At 42.2% G+C, this 27,623-nt stretch overlaps 1 protein-coding gene across 2 annotated transcripts; it reads right to left on the bottom strand.

Annotated features, from left to right (window-relative positions):
- On the bottom strand, positions 1 to 27,135 carry LOC147249540 (AP-1 complex subunit mu-1-like). Of its 2 annotated transcripts, XM_086223395.1 has the most exons (12): positions 26,899 to 27,135; positions 19,752 to 19,908; positions 19,122 to 19,189; positions 17,958 to 18,088; positions 13,045 to 13,192; positions 11,966 to 12,092; positions 7,702 to 7,844; positions 6,475 to 6,546; positions 6,014 to 6,172; positions 4,649 to 4,774; positions 3,880 to 3,955; positions 1 to 1,331 (listed from the first exon to the last, which is right to left on the bottom strand). In XM_086223395.1, the coding sequence occupies exons 1-12, from the start codon at positions 26,938 to 26,940 to the stop codon at positions 1,309 to 1,311; spliced, it is 1,272 nt and encodes a 423-aa protein (XP_086079521.1). In that variant the 5' UTR covers positions 26,941 to 27,135; the 3' UTR covers positions 1 to 1,308. The 2 variants fall into 2 exon arrangements, with proteins under 2 accessions (XP_086079521.1, XP_086079522.1); XM_086223396.1 differs by lacking the exon at positions 26,899 to 27,135 and having other exon boundaries at positions 19,006 to 19,189; positions 19,752 to 19,841.
- Between the last annotated feature and the right edge of the window lie 488 nt (positions 27,136 to 27,623).

Below are 27,623 nucleotides of genomic sequence, written 5' to 3'. Positions count from 1 at the left end.
TACAAAACATGTTTATTTCCAAATATATCCCTTTGCTTCCTGTGGACAAACAGTAGATGTTAAATGAATGAAAACAAACAACAACACAGAATTCTTCCGAAGTTTTCACTGGTGTCTGAAATATGTTCCCACGCTAGGTTACGGACTGATTGAACAGCAACTCTCCTCTATGCTAGTGGCAGTGCAGCTGAACAGATGCTAGTGGTGCAATGCATGCACAAACTGCTTTGAGGTCAGCACATAAAAAAACAGAGTCAATGACCTCAACATATTGTCAATATTCTGCAAAGATATCACTTCAGGTTATTTTACCTTCGCTCTGGCCTCTCTCTGGCGTCTGTTCGTGTCCTTCACTTTCCACAAGGGACCAACTAGTGATGTATAAACAACAGATAAAAAAAATCTGTCCAAAAATTCTGCACGGTGTTCATTCTTTCAGTCCGTCTGTCTCTCAGAGGACAAGGATACAGGTCCTGTGGGACTGCAGACAGTATTATGTTACACTGCAAACGCCTCAGACAATATTGTGCCTTATTAATCATTGACCTGGTCGCTGGTGTTAGTTTCAGTTCACAGGGGATTATGTTCACAGTGCAAAAGGTGATGCTACATCGGCAGTTTTTATAAGAAAATGGACGTTTATGGAGGTTTGAGTCAAATGTACAAGAGAGATGGAGATCTTCTGAGTTAGAACGTTTGTGGATAACACGGTGGCCATGAAGGACCAAACATAATATACAATTATATCATGTTCGTTTCAGAAATTATGTGCCAGTAAACTAAAAACCATGTGGTTTACATGGTAGGACATAAGGAAGTGAAACATCTAATTGACGAGCAAGTGGACACGCACCCAAAATAGATGCTGCTTCAAATTCTATGTCTGAATATTACATTTTTATTTAGCATTCTTTTTTTTTTTTCCCTGGAATGTTGCTCTAAATTAACCTCGAGGGTTATCACATTAAAAGTGAGGAAATGAGAACTCGCTAAAACCAGCCAGAGTCATGAAGTTATCAGTTCATTATTCACACAATAAAACTTATACTGGTGTCCTGAGGAAGCTTTGAAAACAAACCAAAAAAAAAAGCACAGTTCAGGAGTGATGGAACAGCCCTTCCGGTCTGGGGTGGGGGGTGGGGTCTTCTCCGAGGACGGGACGACGATTTTTTTCGTTTTCATTCAGAATGGAATCGTGTCCTCCTGCACTTGTCCTCTCCTGTCCCACACAGGCATGGAGGAACAGAGAGACATGAGGAGAGGAAGACAGAGAGAAAATATCCATTCGTCTAGCAGCAGCTGTGCCCTTTAGTTCGTCCGGAGCTGGTAATCTGCCAAGAAATGAAACAGCAGAGCATTAACACATCGCTTTGGTCCCCTCATCACTCCTGTACATCACATCATTGCCAGTATAAACCCGATTAAAGCTCTAAATGAGATTTGCTTTCATACGAGAGGCACGGTGGCGCTGTTCCTGAGAAGACCTGAACTTACTGCAGAAACAATTACACATTAGATGTCGTAAAATCACACAACTGCCATGAAAACAGGACATAGGGGAAAAGTGTAGAAAAAGATCTTTTTTCATGATTCGGGCTTTGTTGATATTGCTTAAAGTAGTTTGGTTACGTTCGATTATGGACCAGAAGTTATGGTGCTCTGCTTTTTCCAAAAGCTGATTTTGGCAACACTGAACTCTTGACTTCAACCCTGAACTTTGGTAGACAGCTGCGCACTTTCGACCCGTACAGCACAGCAGCGTAAACACAGCTGCAACTGATAAAATTAGAGATGCTCCTGTTGTGTTTAGTGTGTCACAGCCAGTCCACTGAACCTGGCCGAGCTAATTAGAACAGGGCCATAATTGATGCTATGAATTCCACCTGTGTTTACCTTGCCGTGACACATCAAAATGGCTGACAAGAGGCTGACCTTGTTGCCCAACTGTAATAATGCTGGTGGGAGGGGGGGTGAAAGCCTGCAGGCTGTAAAAGGATCATCCATAAGCTCCTGCTGCACGTTTGAATGTCTACACAGCACTTCTGAGCATCCAGTGAATCTACAGGTTATGAACTCATTCTTGATCCCCTTCCTCTAAAAGGAAGAGCGTTAAAGTTAAATTTCAAGAGACACCGTCAGACACAGCCTCACCCTTCAGGGTTCATCACTTCTCTCTCAGAAATGTTAATATGAAGAACCTGACGAGTTTTCCAGGAGGACCTGATCCTTGCTGGTACCGAAAGCACTCCCAATGTAAACCGCAGAGTCTTGATGTTCATAACAAAAGGATGCAGAAGTGCTTTCTGTCACCTAGCAACAACAAACACTTCAGGGAAATGCTTAGAAGATTATTCGGAGGGATCTAAATGTTACAGCTGAGGTCTGGCGCCGCCCCCGGTGAGGTCTAGCCTGGGTTAAATGCCTGTTCATCTCTCATTAATGCAGCACAGTCAGTCTACAGTATCAAAGCGTTGTTTAGCCGATGTCAGTGTGTCTGCATGTTGCCTGAAATGTGATCACTGCTGTCTTCTCTCCTCATGTTGCTGATGGTAAAGACAAGAGGAAGGTGATAGCGCCAGTCCATCTAACTTCATCATTCTTTTAACTCTCACTCTCATTCAGATTCTGTCACCCACACACACACACACACACACACACACACACCCCGCTCTCCTTCGCTTCTTGCTGACGTTACAGCAACGTGATAGTAACCTTGGCATTCGCTGAGTGCCACCCTGGGAGCCTCCAGGCACTTCCGAGTGTGCAGCTCCAGACTCGTACCTGACAGCGTCTGGTAATGGCCGTGATTGATGCCAGAGAGGCAGCTTCACTGCTGGGGTGGATGGCAAGTATGAAACTTAATGATTTCTGGCCCCGATCCAGTGAATGTATTGGGCTTCGATCTCTATTGCATTTCCATTTGCCCCCCATTCAAACTGGTGAGTGACTCGGGAGGATTTTGCTGCAGGCTCATCAATATACTGGAGCTTCAGTGAGGCTGAACATACTACGTGTCCCACAAACAGGGATCTGCTTGAGGTAAAGCTATAACATTTTAATATTATAGTACTCGTGATCGTAAGCTGATAACATTTCAAAGCTTGTCAACTCCACATCATTTCCTGTGCCTGTGTCAGCCTGGATTATGACAGATGTGATGCATCTGGGTTCATTCACAGGGCAGCCATTGAATCACCAGATGCCAGCTTGGCTACTGCCTCTCGGTGAATTTACACCAGCTGAGAGAGTTTACTAGTCTGAAAAAAGGAAATATACAGCACCCTGCAAGCTAGCAGGCAGGTAAAGTTTCTATTCTTGGCGTGTGGTGTTATTCTAAGCCTGCAAGGCAATGGCTCGTGGTGATAGAGCCAGATAAGGGATATGATGGATGTTATGGAGCCGGGTTCATTCCTGGGGCACAAACTGAAGAGTGATTCAGAAAGACAGATTCTGAGGCTAATCTCACAAGGAAAACTATTTAGCCTCACAATAACCTCACGGAAACCAGCAGCCTAATGGATTTGGTGTTGGGACAAGCGTACAAACTTGGTAGATGCAGATTCTTTTATTTTACCGTTTGCTTATTCAGTGATTGATAGATTACTGTTTAGAGAAAAACATTTGAGAGCAGGTTTTCAGGAGCTTTGAAAGTAATTAAAAAAAAAGAAGCAAAGATTCGATACACTGGCACTTACTGATTCATATTCAGTTTCTCTCAATAAGTTAAAAAAAAAACCTCTCATTCAGTTCAGTTTCCAATTTGATTTAAAAATTAAAACACTGGTCGTGGATCAGTAGAGAAAGGAGAACTGCTGCCATTCGAAACCTGTCCCAGATTAGCAGGTGTGGGTGCGTGTGTGTGTATGCGTGTGTTCTCACCTCCACTTTGTGTGATGTAGCGCACCCACGGTAATGCCTGGTAACCACTCTTCTCTATAATCTTCAGGTAGCGCACCTAGGGGTACACAGACAGGTGACACAGAATTATTTCACTATCTTGTGCTTTCTTGCGCCCCCTATCTACTCACATCAACATTACAGGGTCTCATTTGCACATCTTTACCACCGTGTACTGAGGTGCTGATGTGTTTTCCAATTATATGTCTTAATTTGTCGTTATTATATGTCAATTCTGTTTTATATCGTGATTTAAGCCGAGCCATCCCTGGCTACATGTTTTTGCTCTGAAGTTTTGGTACAGACAACATTCAAAGCTTTGTTCTGTGGAGGCGACCGGTGACTCGGGAATAGACTTGACGTTTCTCCATACTCAGCAAACATGGAAGACACAGTGCTGCAGTCTGACTGATCGATTGATTTGTGGTTGCCCAACACATATTGACTGCTATAAATTGGTTTTCTATCTTTTAAATATTTAAAACAAGTAACACTGAGCAGCTGCACATCGATCCGCTCTGCCTCTCAGTCTTGTTCTCACAATCAAACAGGGACTGAGGATGATGTATTAGGAAAAAATGTCACATTCTGGCACATTAGATCTTTGAATCAACAGAAAAACTCCACAATTAACAGGAACTAAATCTATCCAGACATTTTGCATTCTCTCTGTAGTGCACACTCATGTGTGAATGTGAGTCGGTTCAATGAGGAAACAGGATTAAAGCCAGCCTGAGGGAAAGGGTCCCACCTGAATCCCAGACACAGTGAAATAAGGGATCTCAAAGTGAACCGTGATCGGTTTCTTGGCGTCCAGCTCATCACTCTCCACACTGGGCAGCCCAAAGTGAGCCCGCATCAAGTACTCCTTGCCCCCCTTCACACAAACAGACAAGAGAAGTGTATTATTGCTGCTGCAAGTAAATCATTTCATGGAGAACATCGTTTGTTTGTTTTTTGTTTGCCTGATGATTCCTGACGTCAGACTCCAATTAACACAGGGTTGTTTTGTCTAAACTAAATACCAAGGACGAATGAGATTCGTCAGTTTATGACATTTAGCATTCAACCATGGTTGAGCCAAACATCTCTTGGCTATAAAAACATAAAAGTGGATTATTTTTTTTTTCTTTTTTCTTTTTTTTTTCAATACCAGCAATTGTGTGACCCATCATCTGAGTGGCTCTGTGTTTGGACTGTGGTTGCACTTGCTGGAAAATTTAGATTTCAACTTGGAATTCATCTAAAATTGACAGAAACTTTCATTCTATGAAAAACACAATTTAAATACAGTAATTAAAAAAAGATTCTGTTTGAAATTATGAATTATCCTCATTCATTTCTACAGGAAACTTTTTAAACCTGTCCTGTCTACACCAGAGCATAAGCCAGAAAAATGATTCAAACATTTTAACCTTTTCGAAGAACACACCCACAACCAATAAATGTTAAATCAAATATCTACACACTTTCCATTTCAGTAAGACGTATAGAACAGGGTTGTAAATAAGTGGTGGGAGCGGCGGGCCGGTGGACTGCCGAGTGAGTCGTCATCTGTCTTTTATCAATTCAAGGTGTCATGTTTGTTACCTCCAACCATCAAACGTTACAACTTAAATACAGCTTCCTGTGAGCACGTGCGGTTCTACGGTGTACTGAGGTGGACGGTGACGGAGAAAAATGTGCTGCAGCGTCGTACAGGGGCTGGGTGACCACAATATGTCACCAGTCACTGCAAGTCTGGGCCTTCCCTGACAGGCTGAAGGTACCATCCATTACCCAAGAGATATCAGAAGCTGACAGATAAAGGCAACTTCAACTCAGTTAATGCTCCACACGTTCTTATTAATAAACTCCAGTTATCTCTGCTCATATTTTGGAGGTATCAGAGACTCTCAGCCAAAAATAAACGGATGATTGTGTTTATGGGAAGTTGATCATAATGTGATAAGTGGCTGCTGGGAGGAAAAAAAAAGATGACTACCTTTTTTTTAAGCTGCACATCATTAAAGTTTATGCGTACATGATGCATTTTGCTAATGTTGTGCAGCATTAAAATGCACCTAATGTATTCTAGCTTGTAAATTCTGATATTATGATAATGTTTCACACTAACAGGGAAAGACTTGATGTTCCACTGCACCGCGTTCTTCTCAGGCAACCACTTGGCGTTGCCTGTGCTGGTCTTGAACTTGGGTGAGTCAGCATCACTGGGCACTGGCACTAGAATGGACACGTTGTTGGCAGTCGACCGGCTCTTAAACTGACTCCGGGCCTGCGGGAAGTGACACAAAACAGAGTTAAAATGTCATTTGAAAGCATGAACATCAAAATCTAAATGATTATGCACACTCCAACTTGTTATTTTAAGTGTGAGTGGCTCTAACTAGGCTACAGCTAACAGATGGCTTGTGGTGTTCCAACTGGGATGAATGTGTCATTAATACTAAATAAGTTTCAGAGGAGGGACTAGTGTTGATGAGAGGATAAGGACCTGGTACTCTGTGTGTGTGTGTGTGTGTGTGTGTGTGTGTGTGTGTGTGTGTGTGTGTGTGCTTATGTGTTATTCATCATTACCTTCACCTTGATCTCCACGCGGCTGTGAGAGAACTTTTCAATCACGCTCTCAATCCATATGAGAGGCTTCACCTGTCAGAGGGAAAGAAAAAGCGGACAATGTCAAAAGGGCGAGCGAAGAACTGCATCACAACGGTGAACACAAGTGTCAGGCAGTGGATAAGAGACACAGCGAGTGTGTTTGCATACGGGACACAACCGCTACCGTCACTCGCACCACTACAGTTAAAATGGTTGGGATCAAACTTACTTATATGCTGCGCCAACAGAAATTCCTCAAAGATATTTAGTATGAGAAGTTTTTCTCTTGTTAAAGGTGCCTGGTCAAGCTCTAAAACACTGAAATATCTGAGGAGGCGTACATTTCCAATTAGCCCTATTCTTATTTTGTACGACTGCTTTGAGCTGAAAAACATCAATGTGCTAAACAATAACACTGAATAGTTGAAACAGAAAAACTAATTCAAACCACATTTTGGTAAATTGGTTTATGTTTTCATTTTATGAAATTGTTTTGAGTGTTTGAAAATATATCAGCCTAGACCTCAACAGAGTGGCACTGGAACGAGTCCTAAAACCCAGAAGTGAGTATTGTTGAGTGTCTGGATCCTTCATTCAATTGGCTTTTATTTAAATCCCTAAAATGAGGTCTGTGGTGATCACTTGCACATTTAAACATCTGTTCAACGAAATGAAACTAGTCAGTAAAGCGTTTATGTGTCTTAAAAATGGCGTTTTCTAACAAGTGGCTAAACGAGACTAGAACAGTCATCAAACTGAAGGCAGCAGAAGCAGGAAGTCAGCTGTGGTGACGTTGAGGTCGATGGTGTAGTTTGTTCCTATCATGATATCAACTTTGTACCTCTAAACACTGAATTTATACTTCTAAAAAATCATTAGAGTGGAATTCATTTGTGAAGACTGAACAAAACCCACAAGTCTCAACCATTTTCTTCTTGCTACAGCTCATAAACCCCAGATACAAGCTGTGAACACGAACTAAAAAAACCTGATAATTGAAAAGTTACTCTTCAATATCTATTAATCTATCTCAAGAAAATGGTCAACATAACGCTTTCTGTTGATGAATGATGGTGGTGTGATACACAAAAGAACAAAAACATACAAAACTATGTGCCGTGAGAAAAAAAGGAAGTAAATCAAAGTGATAGACAGTGTGTGCGTGTGTTTGTGTGTGCATTGAACTTGTTTTTGTATCTCACTCACTGTTGTGTTGAGGCGGTAGGACATGAGCTCGCTCTCGCCGTCGGGGGGGATGAAAGAGATGGTTCGGTCATTCTCAAATCGTGAGAGACGAACGCACTGATGAAACTTCACATCCTCCAGCTCCACTGTTTTACTCTTCTCTCCTGACACACAAAACATACACGCAAACAACACAAACACAAACACAAACACGTAGAAGCCAGAGTGAGAGCTTTCACTAAGCCTCGGGGAAATCAAGGTCAAGGTAATGATGACTGACAAATACTCACACACACACGCACACACACACACACGCACACACACACACACACACACACACACACACACACACACACACACACAGTCATCTTTCGAGGACATGACATTGACATACTTTAGTGCAACTTCCTGCTAATTGACTAACCTTAACCTTAACTCAACTTTACCTTAACCTTACTCCAAGATGTCACCCCGACATTTAATGATTTATGTTATGGGGATAAGAGGTATACCAAGTACAAACACACACACACACACACACACACACACACACACACACACAGTGTGCTGCTGAATCCATCTGCCCTCTTCTTGTCCCCCGCCGTACAATTATTTAGCTGCCACACACAAACACACACACCCACAGTGTGTCTTCAAAACCTGCTACCATCATCATCTCCCCCACCGAACCTCATCCAGCTGCCACACAAAGATACACCCCGGACACACACACACAAACACACACACACACACACCGAGGTCGATCACTGAAATGGAGCTCATCTATCTTTTGTCAGGCCACTTATTCATATGAAGTTTATTTGCACTAGTTTGAGACTGAATGATTAATTAAACGACTGATTCAAAGTACGTGCTTTGTTCTCTCATGTACTCCATCTGTTTTATACTGGAATATTTTTCATTAAAAAGCAGCATCAGGGTTTGGGACAATTCCGTCTAACTACTGCGACCCATGTTACATGTTGTTTTACAGTGTTGAGAAAATCTTTTTATATTTTATGTGTTGACAAGCACACAACAGAATGGCATGAGTCTCACACAGAGCATTAATCCAGCGCTGGACTCAGCTGATAAGCAGGGATCTGCATCGGGACTGCACATTATTAACAGCGCCTCCCTGTTTCAAACATTCCGCTATATGAGGTGTCATGTGCTCATGCTGCATGTAAAAGGACAAAAAAGGCTGCCGAAACACACATCCAACATAGAAGGGGAGCAGCAGTTCTCCTGCAATCGCTCTCCCTCCACCTGAAAAGGAATTCAAACAACAACCGACTACAAGCCTAAAGCAGCAGAGCAGCAGAGCAGCACAACGGCAGTCTGCTTGCAAACAGAGCTTGATTACTTTTACAACCTCAGGACAAAGGTCAACCTCTCCTTCCACCAGATCTAGAGCAAGCCCCCGCATCATCATCATCATCATCATCATCATTATCCTCATCAACATCGTCACTGAACAGAGGGTCAGAAGGTTCTCAGGATCAACTAATCGACTTGTGTGCTCATAGTGCTACCACAGCAGCTATAGACAAACATGAACAGATTGTGTCTGCCATACTGTTTTCTTTGTAAACATAATGTCCAGATTACACCTCTCAAGCGTGGAGTATGAGCGCAGGATTACTGCGACAGGCAGTTAAAAATGCGACCTGTTTAATGGTGGCATCTGTAGTCTGCTGGCGTAGACCTGAGGTTCTCCTCCTGGCTGCTTAATGGAGGATGCTGATGGTGGAAAACTGCTGTAATGACTCTGGACCTTCAGCTAAATCCCCCATTCAGCTAAAACCTACTCCACCTGCTCGGAATGCAGCCCAGGACTGGCAATAAGGCCTGTCTAAGAGGATAGAGGGTGTGTGTGTGTGTGTGTGTGTGTGTGTGTGTTCATTTCAAGGTGTGTGTATGCATGCATGCATTGGTTTATTCGTGCTCATTTTGACAGATGTGGCTAAGTTGTGTAATTGGGGTCCAGTGGAGGTCTTCGTCAGGTAGGAAAACCCACATCAGTCTAACACCCTCAAAAATACAAAACACCTAAATTGTAAGAACTAATTGTATCTCCTGACCACTAATTAATTAAATGGAGGTAACAAGTTCTATCTCGGGGTCTTAAATATGTTCCCTTTCTATGCTCACAAAAATAAAGGGACATCTTCTCTCTATTTTGTCACTCTGGGGTTCTGTATGTCAATCATGGACCAGCAAAGCATAGCAGCACTTTAGAGCTGAAGCAGTTCTACACACACACACACACACACACACACACACACACACACACACACACACACACACACACACACATGCGTTAAGTATTCACATAAAAACAAGAAGGAAAGGTCATCTGGGACATTTTCTGTCATTGCAAGGACCTGAGGGGACTCACAACAAGTGTGAGTGTGTGTCCATGTCAGAGGACAACCAGCAGAGTCCCCTGTGAGTCACCTTTAAGGCTGCTCTCACCTCCTCACATGCTTTTAATACACAGCAGCAGGCAGGAGGAAGCTAATCTCATCCCTGTCATCCGAAGCAGTTAAAAACACAGCACATCATCTTCTAATGGCGTCTGATGAATATTTATACCCACAGAAAGTGTAGATTAAAAGACCAGTGAAAGCCTGCACTGCAGCTCATACAGACAGAGCAGATTTTTATAAACCGTCTTTACAGAAAATGATCCAATTAAAACCATAAAGTTACATCCAACAGCTTCCAACATCTACAGGAGGCGAGTGATGCTTCGGTGTTATGAATGAGCAGAAATTTCATACAAAAGACCACAAATTAAAAAAAAAACAACTGCTGTTTTTGAGCAACTGATCATAAATTTAAACTGCAGTTATTTGAATGATCTACTCAACATGTAGTAAAAGGCAGAATTCCTCTCACATCCCTGTCTTCTGGGCTTCTGCCAGCAGAGGGCAGTGTCACATGATTTATGCCTTTTATTTTAATTCAGCTGCATCCAGCTGAGTTTAAATAGTGCAGATCCCACAAACATGATAATCAGGAAATGACTGTGAAATGATATGTAAAACAGTGTAGCTACTGCAGGATGAAAGTGCAAAACATATTTTGATATTTGTATAAACATTCAGTGTGAATATATATTTCTGTATCTGTCAGGGTGCCTGTTTGATCATTATTTCTCATCATTATTTCTCAGGATATGTTATTTCCCAGACTACTAGACACCGTAGGGGGGATTTGGGGCTGCATATACACCACATCTACAGACCCTCACCTTTCATCTGAAGGGCTGCAGCCTGGGGTGAGGATTAACTCAGAAGCAAAAAGGCAAGACAGTGAGGAAAAGGCAAAAAGGAGATCTAGCAGTGGGAGACATTGAAGGGGAAATTGGGAATGTTGGGAGGAGTGGAAAAGGAGGGGGGATGAAAGGTAAGCTAAGAGTGGAGTTGCCGGGGTGAGGGGTTTAGACAGAAAGCAAAAACTGCAAAGGCACAAGTGTGAGGTGAATCTGAGGTGAGTGTGAACAGGTCACAGCTCATTCATCAACCGGAAGCCTATTTGAAAAGGGTTTTTGGCACTTGTGCTGGGTTCAAGCAAATTTCGAGGTGGAAAATTGTAATTCAGAATACAAGAAAGCTTCCAGCATTGAAATAATCGTGCTCACTGTAAAAATAATATCACATCCTAGCAGCTTGAGTTCACATAGAGTCCTGGACAATATGATGCCATTGGGAACGTGAAGGTAAAACTCTGAATGAGATGCTGCCATGTAAACAGCAATTTCTGATTACCTTCACTGGAATGAGGTCATAGTCGGAGTGAGCAATAATCGGATAAAGACGAGTGGAGTATTACGATCTGAGTGGCGATGTGAGTTGTAGATGGGCCTGTATTTTAACTGCACAATGAAGTCCTGGCAGGCCTGTACAGCAGTCAAACAACACAGGGTTCAGCTTGTTCCAAACTCAGCTTTACCTTGTTAGCATGAAAACACTCAATTTACCACGGCTGCAACATGAAAAAACACTTCCAGAGGGAAATCCAGGAGGGTGTGTAAAACACTCATTAGTGGGACTGCTCTGGAGCATGTAAACAGGGGTATGAATGAAATATTCAGTAAGAAAATTATGTAAACCCCTTAATTTGGAATATTGTCTTATTTAGGAGGTCAATACAAGTATCATTGTCGAGAAAGACATAGTGGATATGTGAAAAAGTTAAGTGCACAATGAACCTGTGAGCCTGGACGCCATACATACGCATCTCTGGACTTTTAAAAGGTGTGTTCATTGTTACTTACTGCCTGTGATTTCGAACAGCACTTTGTCATTGAGACCCAGTCTGAGTTCAGGCATCCCTGAGAGGACCACTCGCAGCTTAATGCTGCCCAATATTTCGCTTCGCAGGACGCTGCCAGTGGCACTCACCTATGAGAAGAGCAGACACTGCACAATTAGAACAGAAGATTGGAGGACTTTTTTTTTTTAATTCCTTCTAATAAACAGATAAACACGTGTTAAGCCATTTGACAGATTTCCAGATCAACCTTTCAGAAATGGAGAAGACTGAAAAACTCTCTTTACATACTACATGAGAGACGTACTTCAGCCATTCATGAGAAAGAGCATGAAGAAGCTGTGAAGTGGCTCAAAAAAGGCCTTGGTCCAAGAAAAGGAAGCAGCAACTGCAGTATTTACAACTGTGGATTAACACATCCATAATGCATCAGTTTCTTTTTGTCTCTTAAAACTGCGCTGCTGTGTTTCCTTGTCATTGAGGAGCTGCTTCAAGGTTAATAGATTTCAGAGGGAAGTCATCCGTCTTCTCTCTAGTTTTAACTACGCCTCGTGCTCATCTGCACATTCATGGAGATGGTAAATGGGCTGCAGTTATATTGTGCTTCTCTAGTCTAGCGACCAGTCGCATTGCTACACACTCACACACACAGTCAAAAACACACTCATACACACACTTGTCAAAATGACTCTATTTTATATTCTACTACAGTTTTATTGAAAAGTTACAATGTAATTAGTTGGGAAGGATCATGGAAAAAGTTGTTAGAGTAGTTAAAAGTATTCAGCTGGCAGCACTGCATTGTCATGTGACTTGTATTGTTTTCAGATTTTCCTGATTTACAGAGAAAAAGCTTCTCATTCTTCACAGCAGACAATTAAGACAAAATAAATACTAAAACACAATGGCGGATTGTTGAGAGACTGTTTCATTAGCAGTTCAATTCCAGGAAAGAGAGCAACTGCGTGCAGGAGTCACAACAGGCTAAACTCATTGTTGAGTCTAAAAATATTCTCTTCTATTTTTTTTTTGTTTTTTTTTGTCCAGGACGCATAAACTTTGACGAGCATTTATTTTTCTCACCAGTAGATTTACTGATTCAATCACATCCATAAAAACTTCATTCTTCCTGTACTTGATGCCCTCTGACCGCCAGGACACGGCGTTGGTGACAGTGGCAGGAGGTCGAACAGCCCCCACCTCTAATTTATGACCCTGCTGGGTGATGTACCTGAAGGAGACAAAGGCAGAGGAGCACAGGTCAGACTGCTTCAAGCTTCTGTCTGGAACCACACAACCTGGATTTGACGCATCCAGGGGAAAAAAACCAGTATCATCTTCTGTTCTGTTATTCATTTTGGTTGGAAGAAGACTGATAAAACGAAGAGAGGGTTGCAGAGCTAAATAATTTAATCTTCTCACCTCTTTTTAAAGTCACCTGCAGAGAAGAATGTCATTTTTATCTCATCAAAATCAATAATCAGTATGGCGACACATATCAGGGTGTTATTTGCGGCATGCTCTCTCTTGAGGATAGTTTTTGAGGAGCTTGATGTTTGCGTTATATGAAGATTATTCATGGGTGTAATTGGAAGTGGGGATTTACATAAATGGTTTGTTAGCACAGCCTGTGACAATGTAACTATATGCATTTTTTTTTACATGATTCTGCACTATCAAATATCACTCCGGAAAACTCAAGGACATTCAGAGAGTATTTAACTCAGTCAAGGTAGAACAGCTCAACTACTTGTAATGTAATCATGTCATGGCTTCGTCTTGGGCCCAAACTACACCCCTCCACCAAGTTTGGTGAAATTCTCCCTCAGGGTTTTTGATTAATCCTGATAGCGGCCCGACAAACAAACCCCATCGAAATCCTGATCCCTTGAGCTTTTAAAAAAGTTTTGGGGAACTAAAACGATCAGAGCAGTGGCACAAATGCTGCAGGACAAATGCTAAGATGTCAGTTTTCCTGTCTGAACTTTCTTTTAGAAATCCTATCAATTTACTTTTTGTTGGTGATGGAAACTCCCTGCTGTCGGTGGTAAAGCAGGTAAAGATGCAGATGGAGCTCGATGTGTTTACCAGCCTTCTAAGTGAATAAATATGTTCCATTTATGCAACCAACACTGGAAGGAATCCTGTGACGCGAGCAATGGTGATAAGACCCAACACGCAGACATATTTAGAACTAAATATGTGGAATTCAAATACTTTGCACGAAATTGTTAAGATTTGGATTTGAATCAGTCAAAAACATGACTAAATACTAGCCATGTTCATTCGTTTCCAGCTGAGAGAAATGGCTTGGTAGTTTATTTACTGGCTTTTAGGACTCTTTGGGTTATTTTTAATATATTGAACATTACAGATAAGAGTCTTTCTTAAAAAAAAAACATATTTTGATGCACATGTCCTTTTATTGTGGATGGAGCAGCATGTAGCAAATTAAAAGCCACAGCAATGAAAATAAATTACAGGATTTTTTTTTTTGAGAACTCTGAGTCTGTACCTCTGCCAGCTGAAGCCACAAAAACTGCCCTGTGTTCGTGATAAGAGGTGGCCAGTTGATGCCGAAAAGGGCACCAAATTCCACTGTACACCATAATCAGCGTAAACACAGCCTCAGCTACGCCACCGCTGGTGCAATTCCCTGCCAAGAAATTACCAAACAGGAACAGATGCAAAAAACCCAAACTTGCACCTGAGGAAAACTGCATACAGAGTGTGTTACCCAAAGGGCTGGCTCTGCGCTGGCAGGGGAACTCCTGCCATTTAGTGTGCAAGCTGGAGAGACAGTTTGATTTAGCAATTCCCTGACTGTGTCCAGAGAGTCATAATGACTTGCATGAGAATAAGAGGGAGCCATACTTAGATAAACAACATGTGACCAGGACTGTTTTTACTCAAACACCTGCTCCCCACCACTGTTTACTTCTCTCTGACCTCATTCACACTGCAGTTGTCTGATTTTAACTCCATATTATTTCCCTGAAATATGATTCTACTACAGTTGCTTCATTTTAGGAATCAATAATTATATTTGTATAAGAAATCTATTTAGGTATGTGCAACCTATTCAGTTGAGTTTGAATAGCAAACAGGTGTGGTCATACTTGAGCTGGTACGAGGAAGTGTCCCAGAGAAAAAATGGTGCCCCAGCTACTTGGTAATTAAAATGTTTAATCAGTGCAAGTCCAAGTAATCCTACTGATGTGGCCATATGACTACGATACATGGAGTATAGCTGTTGAAACAAGAACCCATTCACATGAATGCACACACACATCAAACATGCCTTATCACAGAAAACATCTCTCCACTCCCTCTGTGTCCATACCTGTGACCACTCCTCTTTCCCTGCATGCTTCTCCTATTCAAACCCTTTTCTTCCTCTCCCCACACTTGAACGTTTTCTCTACAGTCAGAGACTTACTGACATACTGCTCCACATTAACGTGTTGTCCTCAAAACTACATTATGTTGCTCCAAAATATCCTCCTACAACAGGGCAGATGAAGTGCTGAAATTGTGTTCAGGCAAAAAAGAAAAAAAAAGAAAAGGATGTTAAGAATAAATGGCGCTAATTATTGAGGTATGTGATGAATTATGCATGAGGAATCTCCTGTCAGTTGACTTAAAACAGCAACAGGAATGATATGCATGTTCTATATGCAGTCTGTAATTTGAGAGATGGGCTGCAGTAAATTATGCAGGCAGTGTGGGTAGAGCTCCTGCTCTAACCTCTTTTGCACAGATCAACGTTTTCTGGTAACCAAAATTGCAAAAATGTGTTAGTCACACCACAATGCATTGTTGGTCTGAGGACAGAGGGTGTTGCGTGTGCGTGTGTGTGTGTGTGTGCGCACGTGTGCGTGGTTGGGTGTGTAGGTGGGGGGCTTTGCTCAACAACAGTAAATCTAATCCTTCCTCCTAGCGAGTGTATTTTTGAGGTTGCAAGCAACAACTTTTACATCAGAGCCGTCCTCCTATTTAGGCGACAAGTATCTCTTTGTACTGTTTTTGTATTTTGATGCACTCCAAATTTCAGGACCAACTTGACCGCCCAAAGGGAAGTTTTTCTGCTGCTCCCTCTGGTCAACTGGCTCAGCATCACCTGCAAGAAGCGTCCCCGACGGGTAAGTTTTGACTGGGCACTCCACTAGTTGAGGCTCATTCGTGATGTTTTGTACACAGGATAAATAAAACGGACCTCATCACACAACTGAACTTAAACATAAAACTTAACCCAGTAAAGCTACTTCCTGTTTATTTTCCAGTTCTGGGAGCACCCAGCTCTGTCTGTGGAGAGGCTGAAACGTGAGAGACTCCATCACACTGTAACCACTGATTGTTTGTAGTAGTCTTTGTCACTGACGTAACTAAATATGAGCTCAAAATCTTGACTTATGTATTGCAGTTTAAATGAACACGATTGTTGTACTTCATTTGAATAATTAACTCTTCAAGTCTGAGCCAAGTGTCACGACCACGGGAGGAGATACCTCCTGAAGTCTACTTAACAAACACAAAACAAAAAATGTCTTCTTTTCAGTCTAACTATACATTTCCTGAAGTGCTAAACAAAGCAGCTTTAGATTGATTGATGGATTGAGGCTCCCTGGTTTTCTGCCCCAGTTCCTCCCACCTAGAGGGTCTTGAATGCATGTTGACACATAGCGAAACCTAAAAGTGCTAAGAGATGAAAGGCGGTGACAAGTGGGCTTGGGGTCGCTGATGGGTTGTTTGTTGTGTTGCTGTTTGTTGTGTTTTGCCCTGATTCTCCTCAGAAATGCTAATGAAGGGATCTGGAAGGGGAGTTGGCAGCAAACTGATAGATTAGCATAACAATAGCCGTCATAACACACACTTGCACACACACACACACACACACACACACACACACACACACACACGAGGGTTCATATGAAGACACACATGATTATGATGAGTATGTTGACATCCCTGCAGTTTCTTACACACACACCCCCCACACACACACAAACACGGGCACATACGCTGTTAGAAAAAGACAGTTAATGAAGAAGTATTTTCAGAATGTTTAGGGCATGAAAAGGTCAGAGAACTGGAGTAGCCCGCAGACAGAAAGGCACAATGAGTGTGTGTGTGTGTGTGTGTGTGTGTGTGTGTTTATGCACAAGAGAGACAAGACATGTGTGTCTCCTTGGAGAGAAAAGCAAGGCTTTTTTGTCTGAGTCTTGAGTGTGTCCAGCTGACGGTGTCATTGTATTTGAGTGTCAATAGGAGCCTGGTAAATATCAGCCCAGTACACACACTCACACACACACACACACACACACACACACACACACACACACACACACACACACACACACACACACACACACACACACACACAAAACCTTTATGCAAAAGAAAGTGACTTTACTTGAAAATACACAATTGCATGTCAGTGTTAATTATAAGTCAAACAGAAAATGGAGACACAGATCCTATGTTGCTGTGGTGGTACTGTGGACAGCTCCAGACTTTCCCTGGAAACAAATGACTCTCTGAGGAGAGACATGGCAAAACAACCCTGTGTACACTGAGACACAGTGGTAGTCGCAGCTGTAGTAGCAGCTCAGTTCATTATACTCATCACTTGGTCCATGGAGGGACGTCACAATGTCAAACATTAACAATATTGTCACATTTGTATGTTCGTTGCTAGCAGGATATCTTAAAAATTAATGGATTTTGATGCCAATTGGAGAGAAAAAAATATAATAAGGAGAAATGATAATGTTTTGGAAGCAATCTGGATCAAATGGTTCAAAGAAATTGGTTTAAACTTCCAGAGATCATCTTGATCACGTCCATGCTCGATATATCCTGAAAACATTCCAGGTTATTTTAATGAAACTCGTTATGTACTTTAATGAAGGAAATAATAATCAAGCTCCCAGAGGTGGTACAGCAATCATCATTGTAATTCTTCTCTGTGTGTGTGTGTGTGTGATTTTTCTTACTCTTGTAGTATCTTGCTGTCAGTTGTCTGAGGGAAACCGAAATCCATCACTTCATCCATCAGCTCGTACACTGTCACAAAGTTGTCACGGATACTCTCTTCCTCAAGCTCCTTAAAGTACTCCTTAAAAACCTACACAGACAAGCAGACGGGTACAAGTGATGCACTCCAAGTACGCCAATTATTTACATATTTGCATAGTGCATATTTAGGAAAATGTAACTGACACGTATGTTAACCCGCTGGTCACCTGTTATTTTGTTTTGTTTTGTTTTTAGTAGCATTAGCACTGGTCAGGGATACATTAAAGAAGAAAATAGTAGCACCTCATCTGATACAGCTGGATGGTCATGTGATTATCTACACGCAGTCCCTGACAACAGCATAATACAAGCCCTGAAAACACTGACCTCTGATTGGCAGCTGTCTATAAAATAATAAAATCTGACAAATCCAACGCAGCTTTGGTCATAACTCCACTGAAGCTATGAAACACCTGCAGAGCTCAGTAGGCGTAGCAGTTGTTTCAGGTCACTTCATTCACCCAACAAGTCTCCATAATTCATTGTAGCTTCAGTCACCAGCTGGACGTCACATATAAAAGCAATCCAAGCAATTAGCGGTTTGGCTAAAACTATGCACGTGAGTATAGTAATACTGTTTCAAGACACATCGTCAGTTGTTGATATTCATCTCAGTTTTCTTTTTTGTTATTGTTACTAACTTGTTGTTTTAGCATGATGTTAGCCATAAATACATCTACATTCATCCCCGTATTCTCTCAATATCAGCATCGACCACTGGAAAAACAGCGTACTGTTCGACCATCGATTATTCATAGAGTCCAGACTTTTCCACACAGGAGACAGGAAGGATGTAATTTCAAGGGATTATAATGAGATCATTTTATTTTTGGGATGACAACCTATTACTCAAAGTAAAGATACTTCACTACATCTTAGAGTATGCCTTAAGGGGATCTTTTTTAAATACAGCTTTGATTTTTTTTGTATCAGTATGTGTACAGACAACTTGCTGACATTTTTAACCTGAATTTCGCCATCAGGATCCATCAGTAAACAAAAGAACCAGGCTGGCTGAGTAAACACTGCACACAAGAGGACAGTCCAAGTTCAAGATTAACATAGACAGAAAACAGACGCACCTGAACTATTTTATAAAGGAAGGAGTACACTAGCGCAGCGTTAGCATTCTTCTTGGTCATTGCCACCACTGAAAGTAATGACCGTTAAGAAATAAAAAAAAATTCTTCTACATTGACATTAAAAACTAGACAAGTTGTGTTTAGTTATGAGATGAATGCAATGATATAAAAGTTAGACGAACGCATCAAAAGCAATTGAGAAAATGGCCACAGGGAGGTAGAATGGCTCAGCTGTCTAATGTGGTGCACTGGGAATAGCACTTACTGACAATATCATGCTGAATTAATAATGTGTAACTTAGTCTGACTGCCCAATCTCGCACTGAAAAAAGGGGATTTACAGTGCATAACACATCACAGGGAATCTGTGTTAAATTTTTCAACTGGCTGTGATACATGAAGTGATGAAACAGAAGCCGAGGCGCTCAGAAGCTGCCTGCAACAAAGACCTAAAACATTCAACCTCCTATGGAGCTGGAGACAGCCGAGGCTGGAGGAAGACACTCAGGTATGAGTAGTTCCTCTATTTCTGTCCTTATTCATTCCTCTGAAGATTTTAGGAAAAAAAATAAATCAACAACAGCAGACACTAAACAGAGACTATTTGTGGTGTGTTCTCTTTAAGGATACAGTAAAGGTTGTTGTGTTTGATCCATAGAAAGTGGGAGGAGCCATGGGTGACTAGCGGAGTCATCTCTGCGTCTTCTTCTCTCTTCATCAGGATGGGCATGAAGTGGTCAATCTCATTCATGTCCATGTTACCCATGTAGTTACGGCAGATCAGCACCTGAATGCAGCACAAAAACACACATATAGACAGAAGACACTTTCATAGTCACAAGCCAGTCATAAAATATTTACAGCGTTTCACTGGAATAATAATAAACCTGAGCACTGAAGCTTCAAGGTGCTTCAGTAACCACAAACTGCCTAAAAACTGCAATTTCTACTCAAGTTCATCACTCAACGCAAACTGTCTTTGAACATGAAACACAGTTTAGAGCTAATGCAGAAATTTAGAAAGAGCCAGAGGATTCTTGGGATTTGTAACCTCTTGAAAATTGTAAATTTATAGAAAATTAAGTGCTGGAGATGGATATGCCTCTAAGGAGCAAAGCAAAATATTGTTGAACCGTACTTGTATCTTATCACCCTCTAAAAAGACTGAATAAAGGGACGATGGGGAAGCTAACTAGTCAATGGCCTCAATCAGCGATAGCTGCATCAAACCAGCAGTTCATTTGCTCTTTTCAACTGTTCTGGATAAGGAGCCACCACAAGAAAAACTGTAGCAGCCAGCTTCTCTTTCAGACCGCTCCACCTTGTTCGTGCCTGCTCGCCCGGAGAGATTCTCATTGAAAATCACTGAACTTTTCTGAAGCCAGTGGCGTTATCACCCTGAGCCAGGACTTGTCACTCCAACCAACACAATGAGGAGAAACTCCTTCTTCCAGCATTTGTTTATCAAGAAATATGATATTTCTTACAGAAACTAATGGAGAGGGAAAGGCCAATTAGGAGCAGCAGATCCACCGGACACAGAATGATAATGGCGAGTGTTGTGCATTAATTCACTGAATTAATGTCTCTGATGGATCGTATCCTGCCCCCTCATCATGTTTGCTCCACAGCTGTCAGGCTGAGCGGTCAGGGCAGGACATCACCAGTGTTAGCTCATTCTCACAAAGTATGAGGAGCTTAAAAATGAATGATGCAAGCCCATTACAGAGACTGTAAAGATGTTGTTGATATATAAAGATGACAACTATGCAGCATTTATCCTGGTGCTGAGAGGCGCATCATCCCAGCGCTCCCTCGTCCCTGCCTGGATTCTAAGCAAAACAAATAAACAAACAAACCAACACTATGTGGACACAGACCATGAAGAATGGAGGGGTCTTGTGAAAAGTCTGCAGCGTAGAATCCAGTCTTCAACACTCGAGGACGTGGCAGGTCTTTAGTGGATCTCTCCCTGCATGACAGCAGAAAGCCGCCCTCTCTGATATCAGATTCTGAGACTAAACACATAAAGGAGACGTCCCTGCTTTAACCCTCATGGTTTAAAATAAAACACCCAGCACCAGTGCAATACAAGACCAACAACAAAACATCCGACACGACCCAGAACGTCACTCCCAGTAGCGCTTACAGCATGTCAAAGTTCAAACGATAGCAAAAATGCAATTTACCCAAATTTGACAGAAATTCGCCAATTCGTATCACAACATGTCTCTTTTTTCACTGCGGGATTTAAAAAAAAAAAAAAAGATGTCCAGCACACTTAAGAGTCTGAGCAGTAACAGGGTGTAACTCTCTTAACGAGAACAATATGAAATTTGAGTACTATTACATTTCCAATCAATCAACTCTCTTCAAAGCACTGACAAGATTTGTTCATTTAGACTAATTTCAATGGAAACATACACACACACACACACACACACACACACACACACACACACACACGATGAGTCAGCAGTTTTATAGTCGTCCAGACTCTCAAAATCAAGGGAAGAAAGAGATCAAAGCTCCTATGCCTGAGGGATCAACATCACACACACAAAGAGCTTCCCCTCTTTTTTAATAGAGGAGTCTGTGTTCCCCACAGGTCACAGTGGGGTCACATACAACAAAGCCAGGAGATAATAAATTAAAAAAAAGGAAATTCCAGGAACGTAAAGCAATCTAGGAGAGAAAAAAAGGATATGAACAGACCACTGCTTCACTTCTGTGAGAGAAGAGTGAAACCGCAGAGCGAAGGGTTCAGAGGCCACCAGAGACGGAGAATGAGGCAAAGCAATCCTTGCATGAAAAAAGAATGTAATACTGACATTCACCACAGAAGAAGCCAGACATCGAATTTCTACAGCTGGGGAAGATGTTGAGAGAAAAACAGCTGAGATCATCTTTGAAGGAATCTTAAAGGAACACGCCAGCTCTCCTCCAGAGAACCAGACGCAAGATAGACACCTTCTCTCCTAGTTAGCTTAACGCAATGAATGGTAGTTGGTGGGACGTGTTAGCATGACTCAGAGTCATCAAACAAACAGATCAGGTTCAGTATCTCAGGTTGTCCAGTAGTCATCATTCTCATCCTCTCTTGAAAAGTCGGCCATGGCGCTCTTCCTTTTGATGGCCAAAGCTACAGTGCAGCTTTTCAGGTCCTACATGAAATGACAGAGTCCAGCACTCCTCACCCGCTACCATTCATTGTGCTAAGCTAACTAGCAGTCAGCTGGTTTCTGCAGGACTCACCTCCCTGATGCACGCAGAGGTGAGAGAGCGACATCTATCTACTTGTCTGAGTCTGAATCAAGTCAAATGTTCTTTTCCAGGAAATGAGTGTGTGTGTGTGTGTGTGTGTGTGTGTGGCCCTCTGCATTCTGCACAGCGAGAGTGAAACATCCAAAATGAAACAAACAAACCGCATTTTTGAAGAAGACGCTGAATGTTGCAAATCAATCATCAGATACCGATATTATGTTTCAGTAGCTCCTCCGAGATGAAATCAAACAAGTTACCACGACGACAAGCTGTGACAACAAGTTTCTCATCCCCTGTTTGCCAAACAGCCACTTGTTTTGAGAGTGTCAACAGACGATAACTGGATGTGAGGGTAACAGAGCGACAGCTCGCTCTCTGCGTCTGCCTCTTGCGATACTTACCAGAACACACAACAAAAAAGGAAAACATCTGATAGCGTGTTCTGCAGGGGCAGATCACATCAAACGCATCACCTCACACCGTTAGCATATTTCATGCCCCAAAGCGGCTGCATCTACTTAATAAAACAGGTCTCATTAAATTCTACAGTGAATTTGTTCCCCCCAAATTATGACAATATACCATCTGATGAAAACAAATCCAGCGATGTCATGCAGTCTTTTAAAACTCCACGCTCGTCCCCTTCACATGACGGTCCTGCGTGTCCGATCTTAAACGGGCCGCTCGAGAGAATTTGTGTTAAAAAAAAAAAGAAGGCAAGTGTGAGAGATTATAGCTTTAGAACGAATCATGGGGAAACGGTGCTGGGAGCTCAAATCTGTATGATTCTATTTCATTATTGTTTTCTACTTTGGCATGATTGGGCCTTGGGTTTGTGGTGGAGGATTAAACTAGCAGGACTATCAAAACTATAAAAATATTCAAAAATGACATCAATTATATAATAAAAACTTTGATTTATACGGTTTACTTGTTATATGGTTTGCGATTTGATTTGATTATTTGTGTGTAAGCGTGAGGTTACCAAGGTTCCCCTCTCACAACAGCGCGGAGGTTCTGAGTGCTGCCTCCCCCGGAGAATATTTAGCTCCTAAATGAGCCGAAACCATTCACAGTAGGGAGGTACGGAGAAAATTCATACAGTGGCTGAATTAGAACTGGTTCGCTGAGCACAGAAATCTATTTTATAAAGGGCACAATGAAGAATACTATGAGAGAGACTTGACCTATTTATTGACCTTATTGAAAATGGTGTAGAAAACCTTCATCAGCACTCTTATTTGATTCGCAAACGACATCAATAAACTATTTTCTCTGGAAACCACCGACGGCTTTAAAATTCAAGGGAAAGTCACAGGAGGGATTTAGGAGGAAGTTTGTTACTGGGACACACAAGGCAATCAGTGCTGGTTTACAGTGTGTGAAATCAATAGGAGCCACTCGCTGCTGACCTCTAAATGGAAATGCGGGGAAGTCTCGCCAGAGTTCGCCACAGCGGGGCCAACGGGGACAGCATCTAAAAAGCTGACGTCCCTTTGCATCAGCCTTTAATAGCAAGTAATCACAGTTAACAGCAGCATCACAGTGGAAAGGGTGTTTTAGAGTGACTCAGCAATGGCGGCTCAACAGCATAATGGTACATTGAAGGACGCAAAAAAAAAAAAAAAAAGACGCTACTGAGTCGGTTCGTCAATTGCAACCATTTAACATTGTGCGGTGCTCACAGTGCTTCTTGTTTTAGCCAAACCGGAGGCTCGCACGGGCTCAAGATTCCTCATTCAACCAGATCAACGGCGAACACCGAGATGTGATGTGGGAGAATGGAAATCAATTCAGCTGCCAACGCAGTTTCATCTGATCGAAAAATAATTAGGCATCAACGCTGTTTCTGGATGGCAGGAGGAAAAAAATTAACAATTCGATGATATCGCATGCGTACTTTACACACACACATATACACACACACACTGCCTCTCATTCTTAAAACAGAGCTGCAAGTTTTTGTCAAAGCAAAGCAAACTGAATATATTTGGGTTTTGGAGAGTCGGCCAAAGCTCCATGGATAAAAGAAGACACCGACTTCACTCTTTTTTTGTTTCTTATTTCATCCTGTTCTGTGTCTAAACCTCACAGGGTTCATTTATTGGAGGACTATAAAGGGAATTTCTGCAGAATCTGTATGCTTTACAGTGCCATCAGGGAAAAGGATCTGTCGCTAATAGTCTGGGTTTCTGATTGTGAAGATTAGAGGTTCTCTCTCTCTCTCTCTCTCTCTCTCTCTCTCTCTCTCTCTCTCTGCCTCTCTCTCCCTCCCCCTAGCTATCTTTGCCCTGGGGTGAATCAGTAGCTTATCACCTTCAGTCCTCTCCTCCCTCCCTCTGTCTTGACCCATTCTCCAGCCTTCATCCCACTACCCTCAAGACCCCCCCCCCCCCCCCCCCCCCCCGGCCGTCCCAGCTCCTGGCCACCAGACTGCTGGCACCTGCTTCCTCCAATGAAACGTCAGGCTATTGAAATCAGCATGGCATCGTTCGTTACAGGCGCTTCCTGATTATATTTTAAGTGCGTGAACATGTTGAAGCCAAGAAGTTTGGGTTTTTGTTGTTTTTTTTGGGGGGGGGGGGGGGTAATGAGCAGCAGGACATTTTGTCAGCCTGAAGCATGAAATGTGATTACAGGGAAGCTTCAGGACTTCTTCGTGTTAGCATTTGTAGCCACAGTGGCAGACCGGCTCTAGAGGGGCAGCGAATATAATACAAATGGAATTACGCTCACCGCCCCCTGAGGGACTCTTCAATGGCTCTTCAGCTACGGCGTCTAGGATGTTGGCGCTCCTGGCTTTTAGTAGAATGTCTCAACTACCAGACTTTTTACCTTTTCTAAACACAGTGACTGGTACCAGATCAGCAAGGAGGGCGTAGAGAACCCAGTCCTGAACAAAGCAAAATTCCGTGCATTTTCTTCAGCTGCATTATTCTGTAAAAGCACATTTTCCCAGCTGCTCCCCTCTGCCAACAACATTGATAAGCCGTGAAAGAGCCGGTACAGAAGCATCCCTGCTGAGCGTCATCATCCTGCCGTTTAATTTGAGATTCTCTCAAATGGCATCAAGGTAATTATGGTAGGACGTATACAGAAAATCCCACAGGTCTGATTTTCAATCCGCTTAAAAAAAATGCTCTACCGAGGTGTTGTGTCATTTCGAGCCACTAGAGATTACTCAGTACTGATAGTACAACAGCTTACTGTGACAGCGAGTACTACGAATGTTACAGTATTAGTACAAAAGAAAACACAAACATGAGCTGCATCATCAGTTACCCTCACAGCTCTTTCATGTACTATATTGTTGTTGTTTTTTTACACAAATACCATTAAATACTCTGAAATGTCAGGAGGAAGAATATGAAGGTACAGTAGGTACTGCATGAACTAGCAGGCTAGCATGTTAGCATTCATCTCAAAGCCTTCAGGCTATGGTGAGTCAGACTCCAGGTTCAGCCCTCTGGGATGGGAAGCTAATATCATTCAGGTTCTGGAGGATTCCAGCTGGACGACAACGCCGTTAGAAGCCAATATTTGGTTGAAAGTGGTTTTCGACGTCTGGCGGCTAAATTCAACGCCAAGACAACACGCTGGGCTTCAACTTGATGGAGAATACTGACATGATCCTCCAAATGTTGCAGTATCAACAATCACTAAGTGTAGGGCTGCACTGTTTTAAAGAAATATGTAAATCTGATGAACTGAGACTGATGTTGCAGGCGTGGTGCGTTCATTCTTACGTCACTATTCTTGATTTTAATGGAAAAACACACTCAAATGAAAGTGGTGTGTCTGTATAATATGATGTGCAGGCTGTACTTCTCCACAGCACCACAATATTCGACTCAACATGGTATTTTTGACGCACAGTTAGCCTTTAACATAACAGCCTTCCAGTGATTTGAAAGTTTCAAGGGAACAAATGCACCACGAACACTCACATGTAGAATGACATAAACCACTCAAGAAGCTGACTTTTAACTTTTTCATCGTTTTAGCCGACCCGCTGCACACGAATCCTCTGGTCAGCTCAAGTCACCATTCTAGAAATACATCAGTTTAGCCCACAAATCTCTCAAATATCTCAAATGATTAATAATTTAGTTCAGCAGGCACAGTTCTAGAAGCACTGAAGGAATTTAGAGATGCTCTCTATATTCAGCAGATATCATTATAGTATGCAGTTTCAGGCTGCTATAATAGAAATAAACCACTGAAGAAGGACACATCACCTCCAGTACCATCGGGGCAGAGAAACAGTTCCTTGTGTCAAGTGAACAGGAGTCGAACCAGTTTGACAAGTTCAGCCTCTCTTCCTGACTGCTGCTCGTCTGACGCGAGGTCACACATTCTGCCTACTTTAGCTCAGAAATGTCAGTGTATCCAGCCTGGTGTGCTAACAAGTACCTAAAAGGCTCAAATACATCAAAACGTCACTGTTTTCTAGAAGCAGGTGTTATCGAACATCAACTTCCCTCCCCCTCCCAACAAGTCTCAACAAACTTACCTTTCCCTTCAGGTCGAGGATGAATATCGCGGACGCAGACATCTTTGTGGAGTGGATTTCCTCGAGTGGAAGCTTGATGATATCTGGGTCTACTGTTGGATATATGGGTCAGTTATGTAGAGTAATATTAGCGCCCATCATCCTCTTTTCTCCTCTCCTCCTCCGCCGTCTTCGGTTGCTCCCTTTCGCTGCAACTCGCTGCCTTTCCGGAGCCTCAGCGTCAAGCTAGGCGTGGTGATTACAAACGACTTCCGGTAGTCGGGACGGTAGCTAGCTTGTATGACTTCTGATCTTTGGATCGGAACGTTTGCGTGTGCATTCATTCTGGTCGCCTGCTTCATTTAGACTTTATCTCAGAGGGGAAAAAAGTACTTTCTACTCAACTAATCTTAATTTTTATGCTTTACGTGTCCTGATGAAATCTGAACCAAAAAACATGAAGACCCAAATGTGATAAACAATGAGGATTATTGTACATTAAGTAAGCTATATTGAGTTTGCTTGTCAAACTCTGTATGGCATTTATTTTAAAGTGGTGCAGAGGCAATACGGCAGTAATAGTGAGCCTAATATAAGTTGAATGTCAAAACTGATGAAGGCAAGTAGTTTTTCTATATAATTTCCTGAACAAGATGACCTGAAGTGCTCCACACTAAGAAAACAAAGAGGAAAAATAGAAGAAAACAAATACACGCCGATTAAAAAAACAACAGTAAAATGCAAAG

Source organism: Aulostomus chinensis, chromosome 14, assembly GCF_037954235.1.
Source record: "Aulostomus chinensis isolate RoL2024-O1b breed Wild chromosome 14, RoL_Achi_v1.0, whole genome shotgun sequence".
Classification (NCBI taxonomy): domain Eukaryota; kingdom Metazoa; phylum Chordata; class Actinopteri; order Syngnathiformes; family Aulostomidae; genus Aulostomus; species Aulostomus chinensis.
This window is presented reverse-complemented; position numbering and strand designations above follow the sequence as displayed.

What these genes read in the sequence shown, in the direction of transcription:
- LOC147249540 (XM_086223395.1), bottom strand. Translation starts at nt 26,940, where the DNA reads ATGTCTGCGTCCGCGATATTCATCCTCGACCTGAAGGGAAAG. An exon ending in GACAGCAAGATACTACAAGA is followed by an intron (nt 13,193 to 17,957) that starts GTAAGAAAAATC and finishes TGTCTCCTTCAG; the next exon opens with GTACATCACCCAGCAGGGTC. An exon ending in GCTGTTCGAAATCACAGGCA is followed by an intron (nt 7,845 to 11,965) that starts GTAAGTAACAAT and finishes TTTGTGTGTCAG; the next exon opens with GAGAGAAGAGTAAAACAGTG.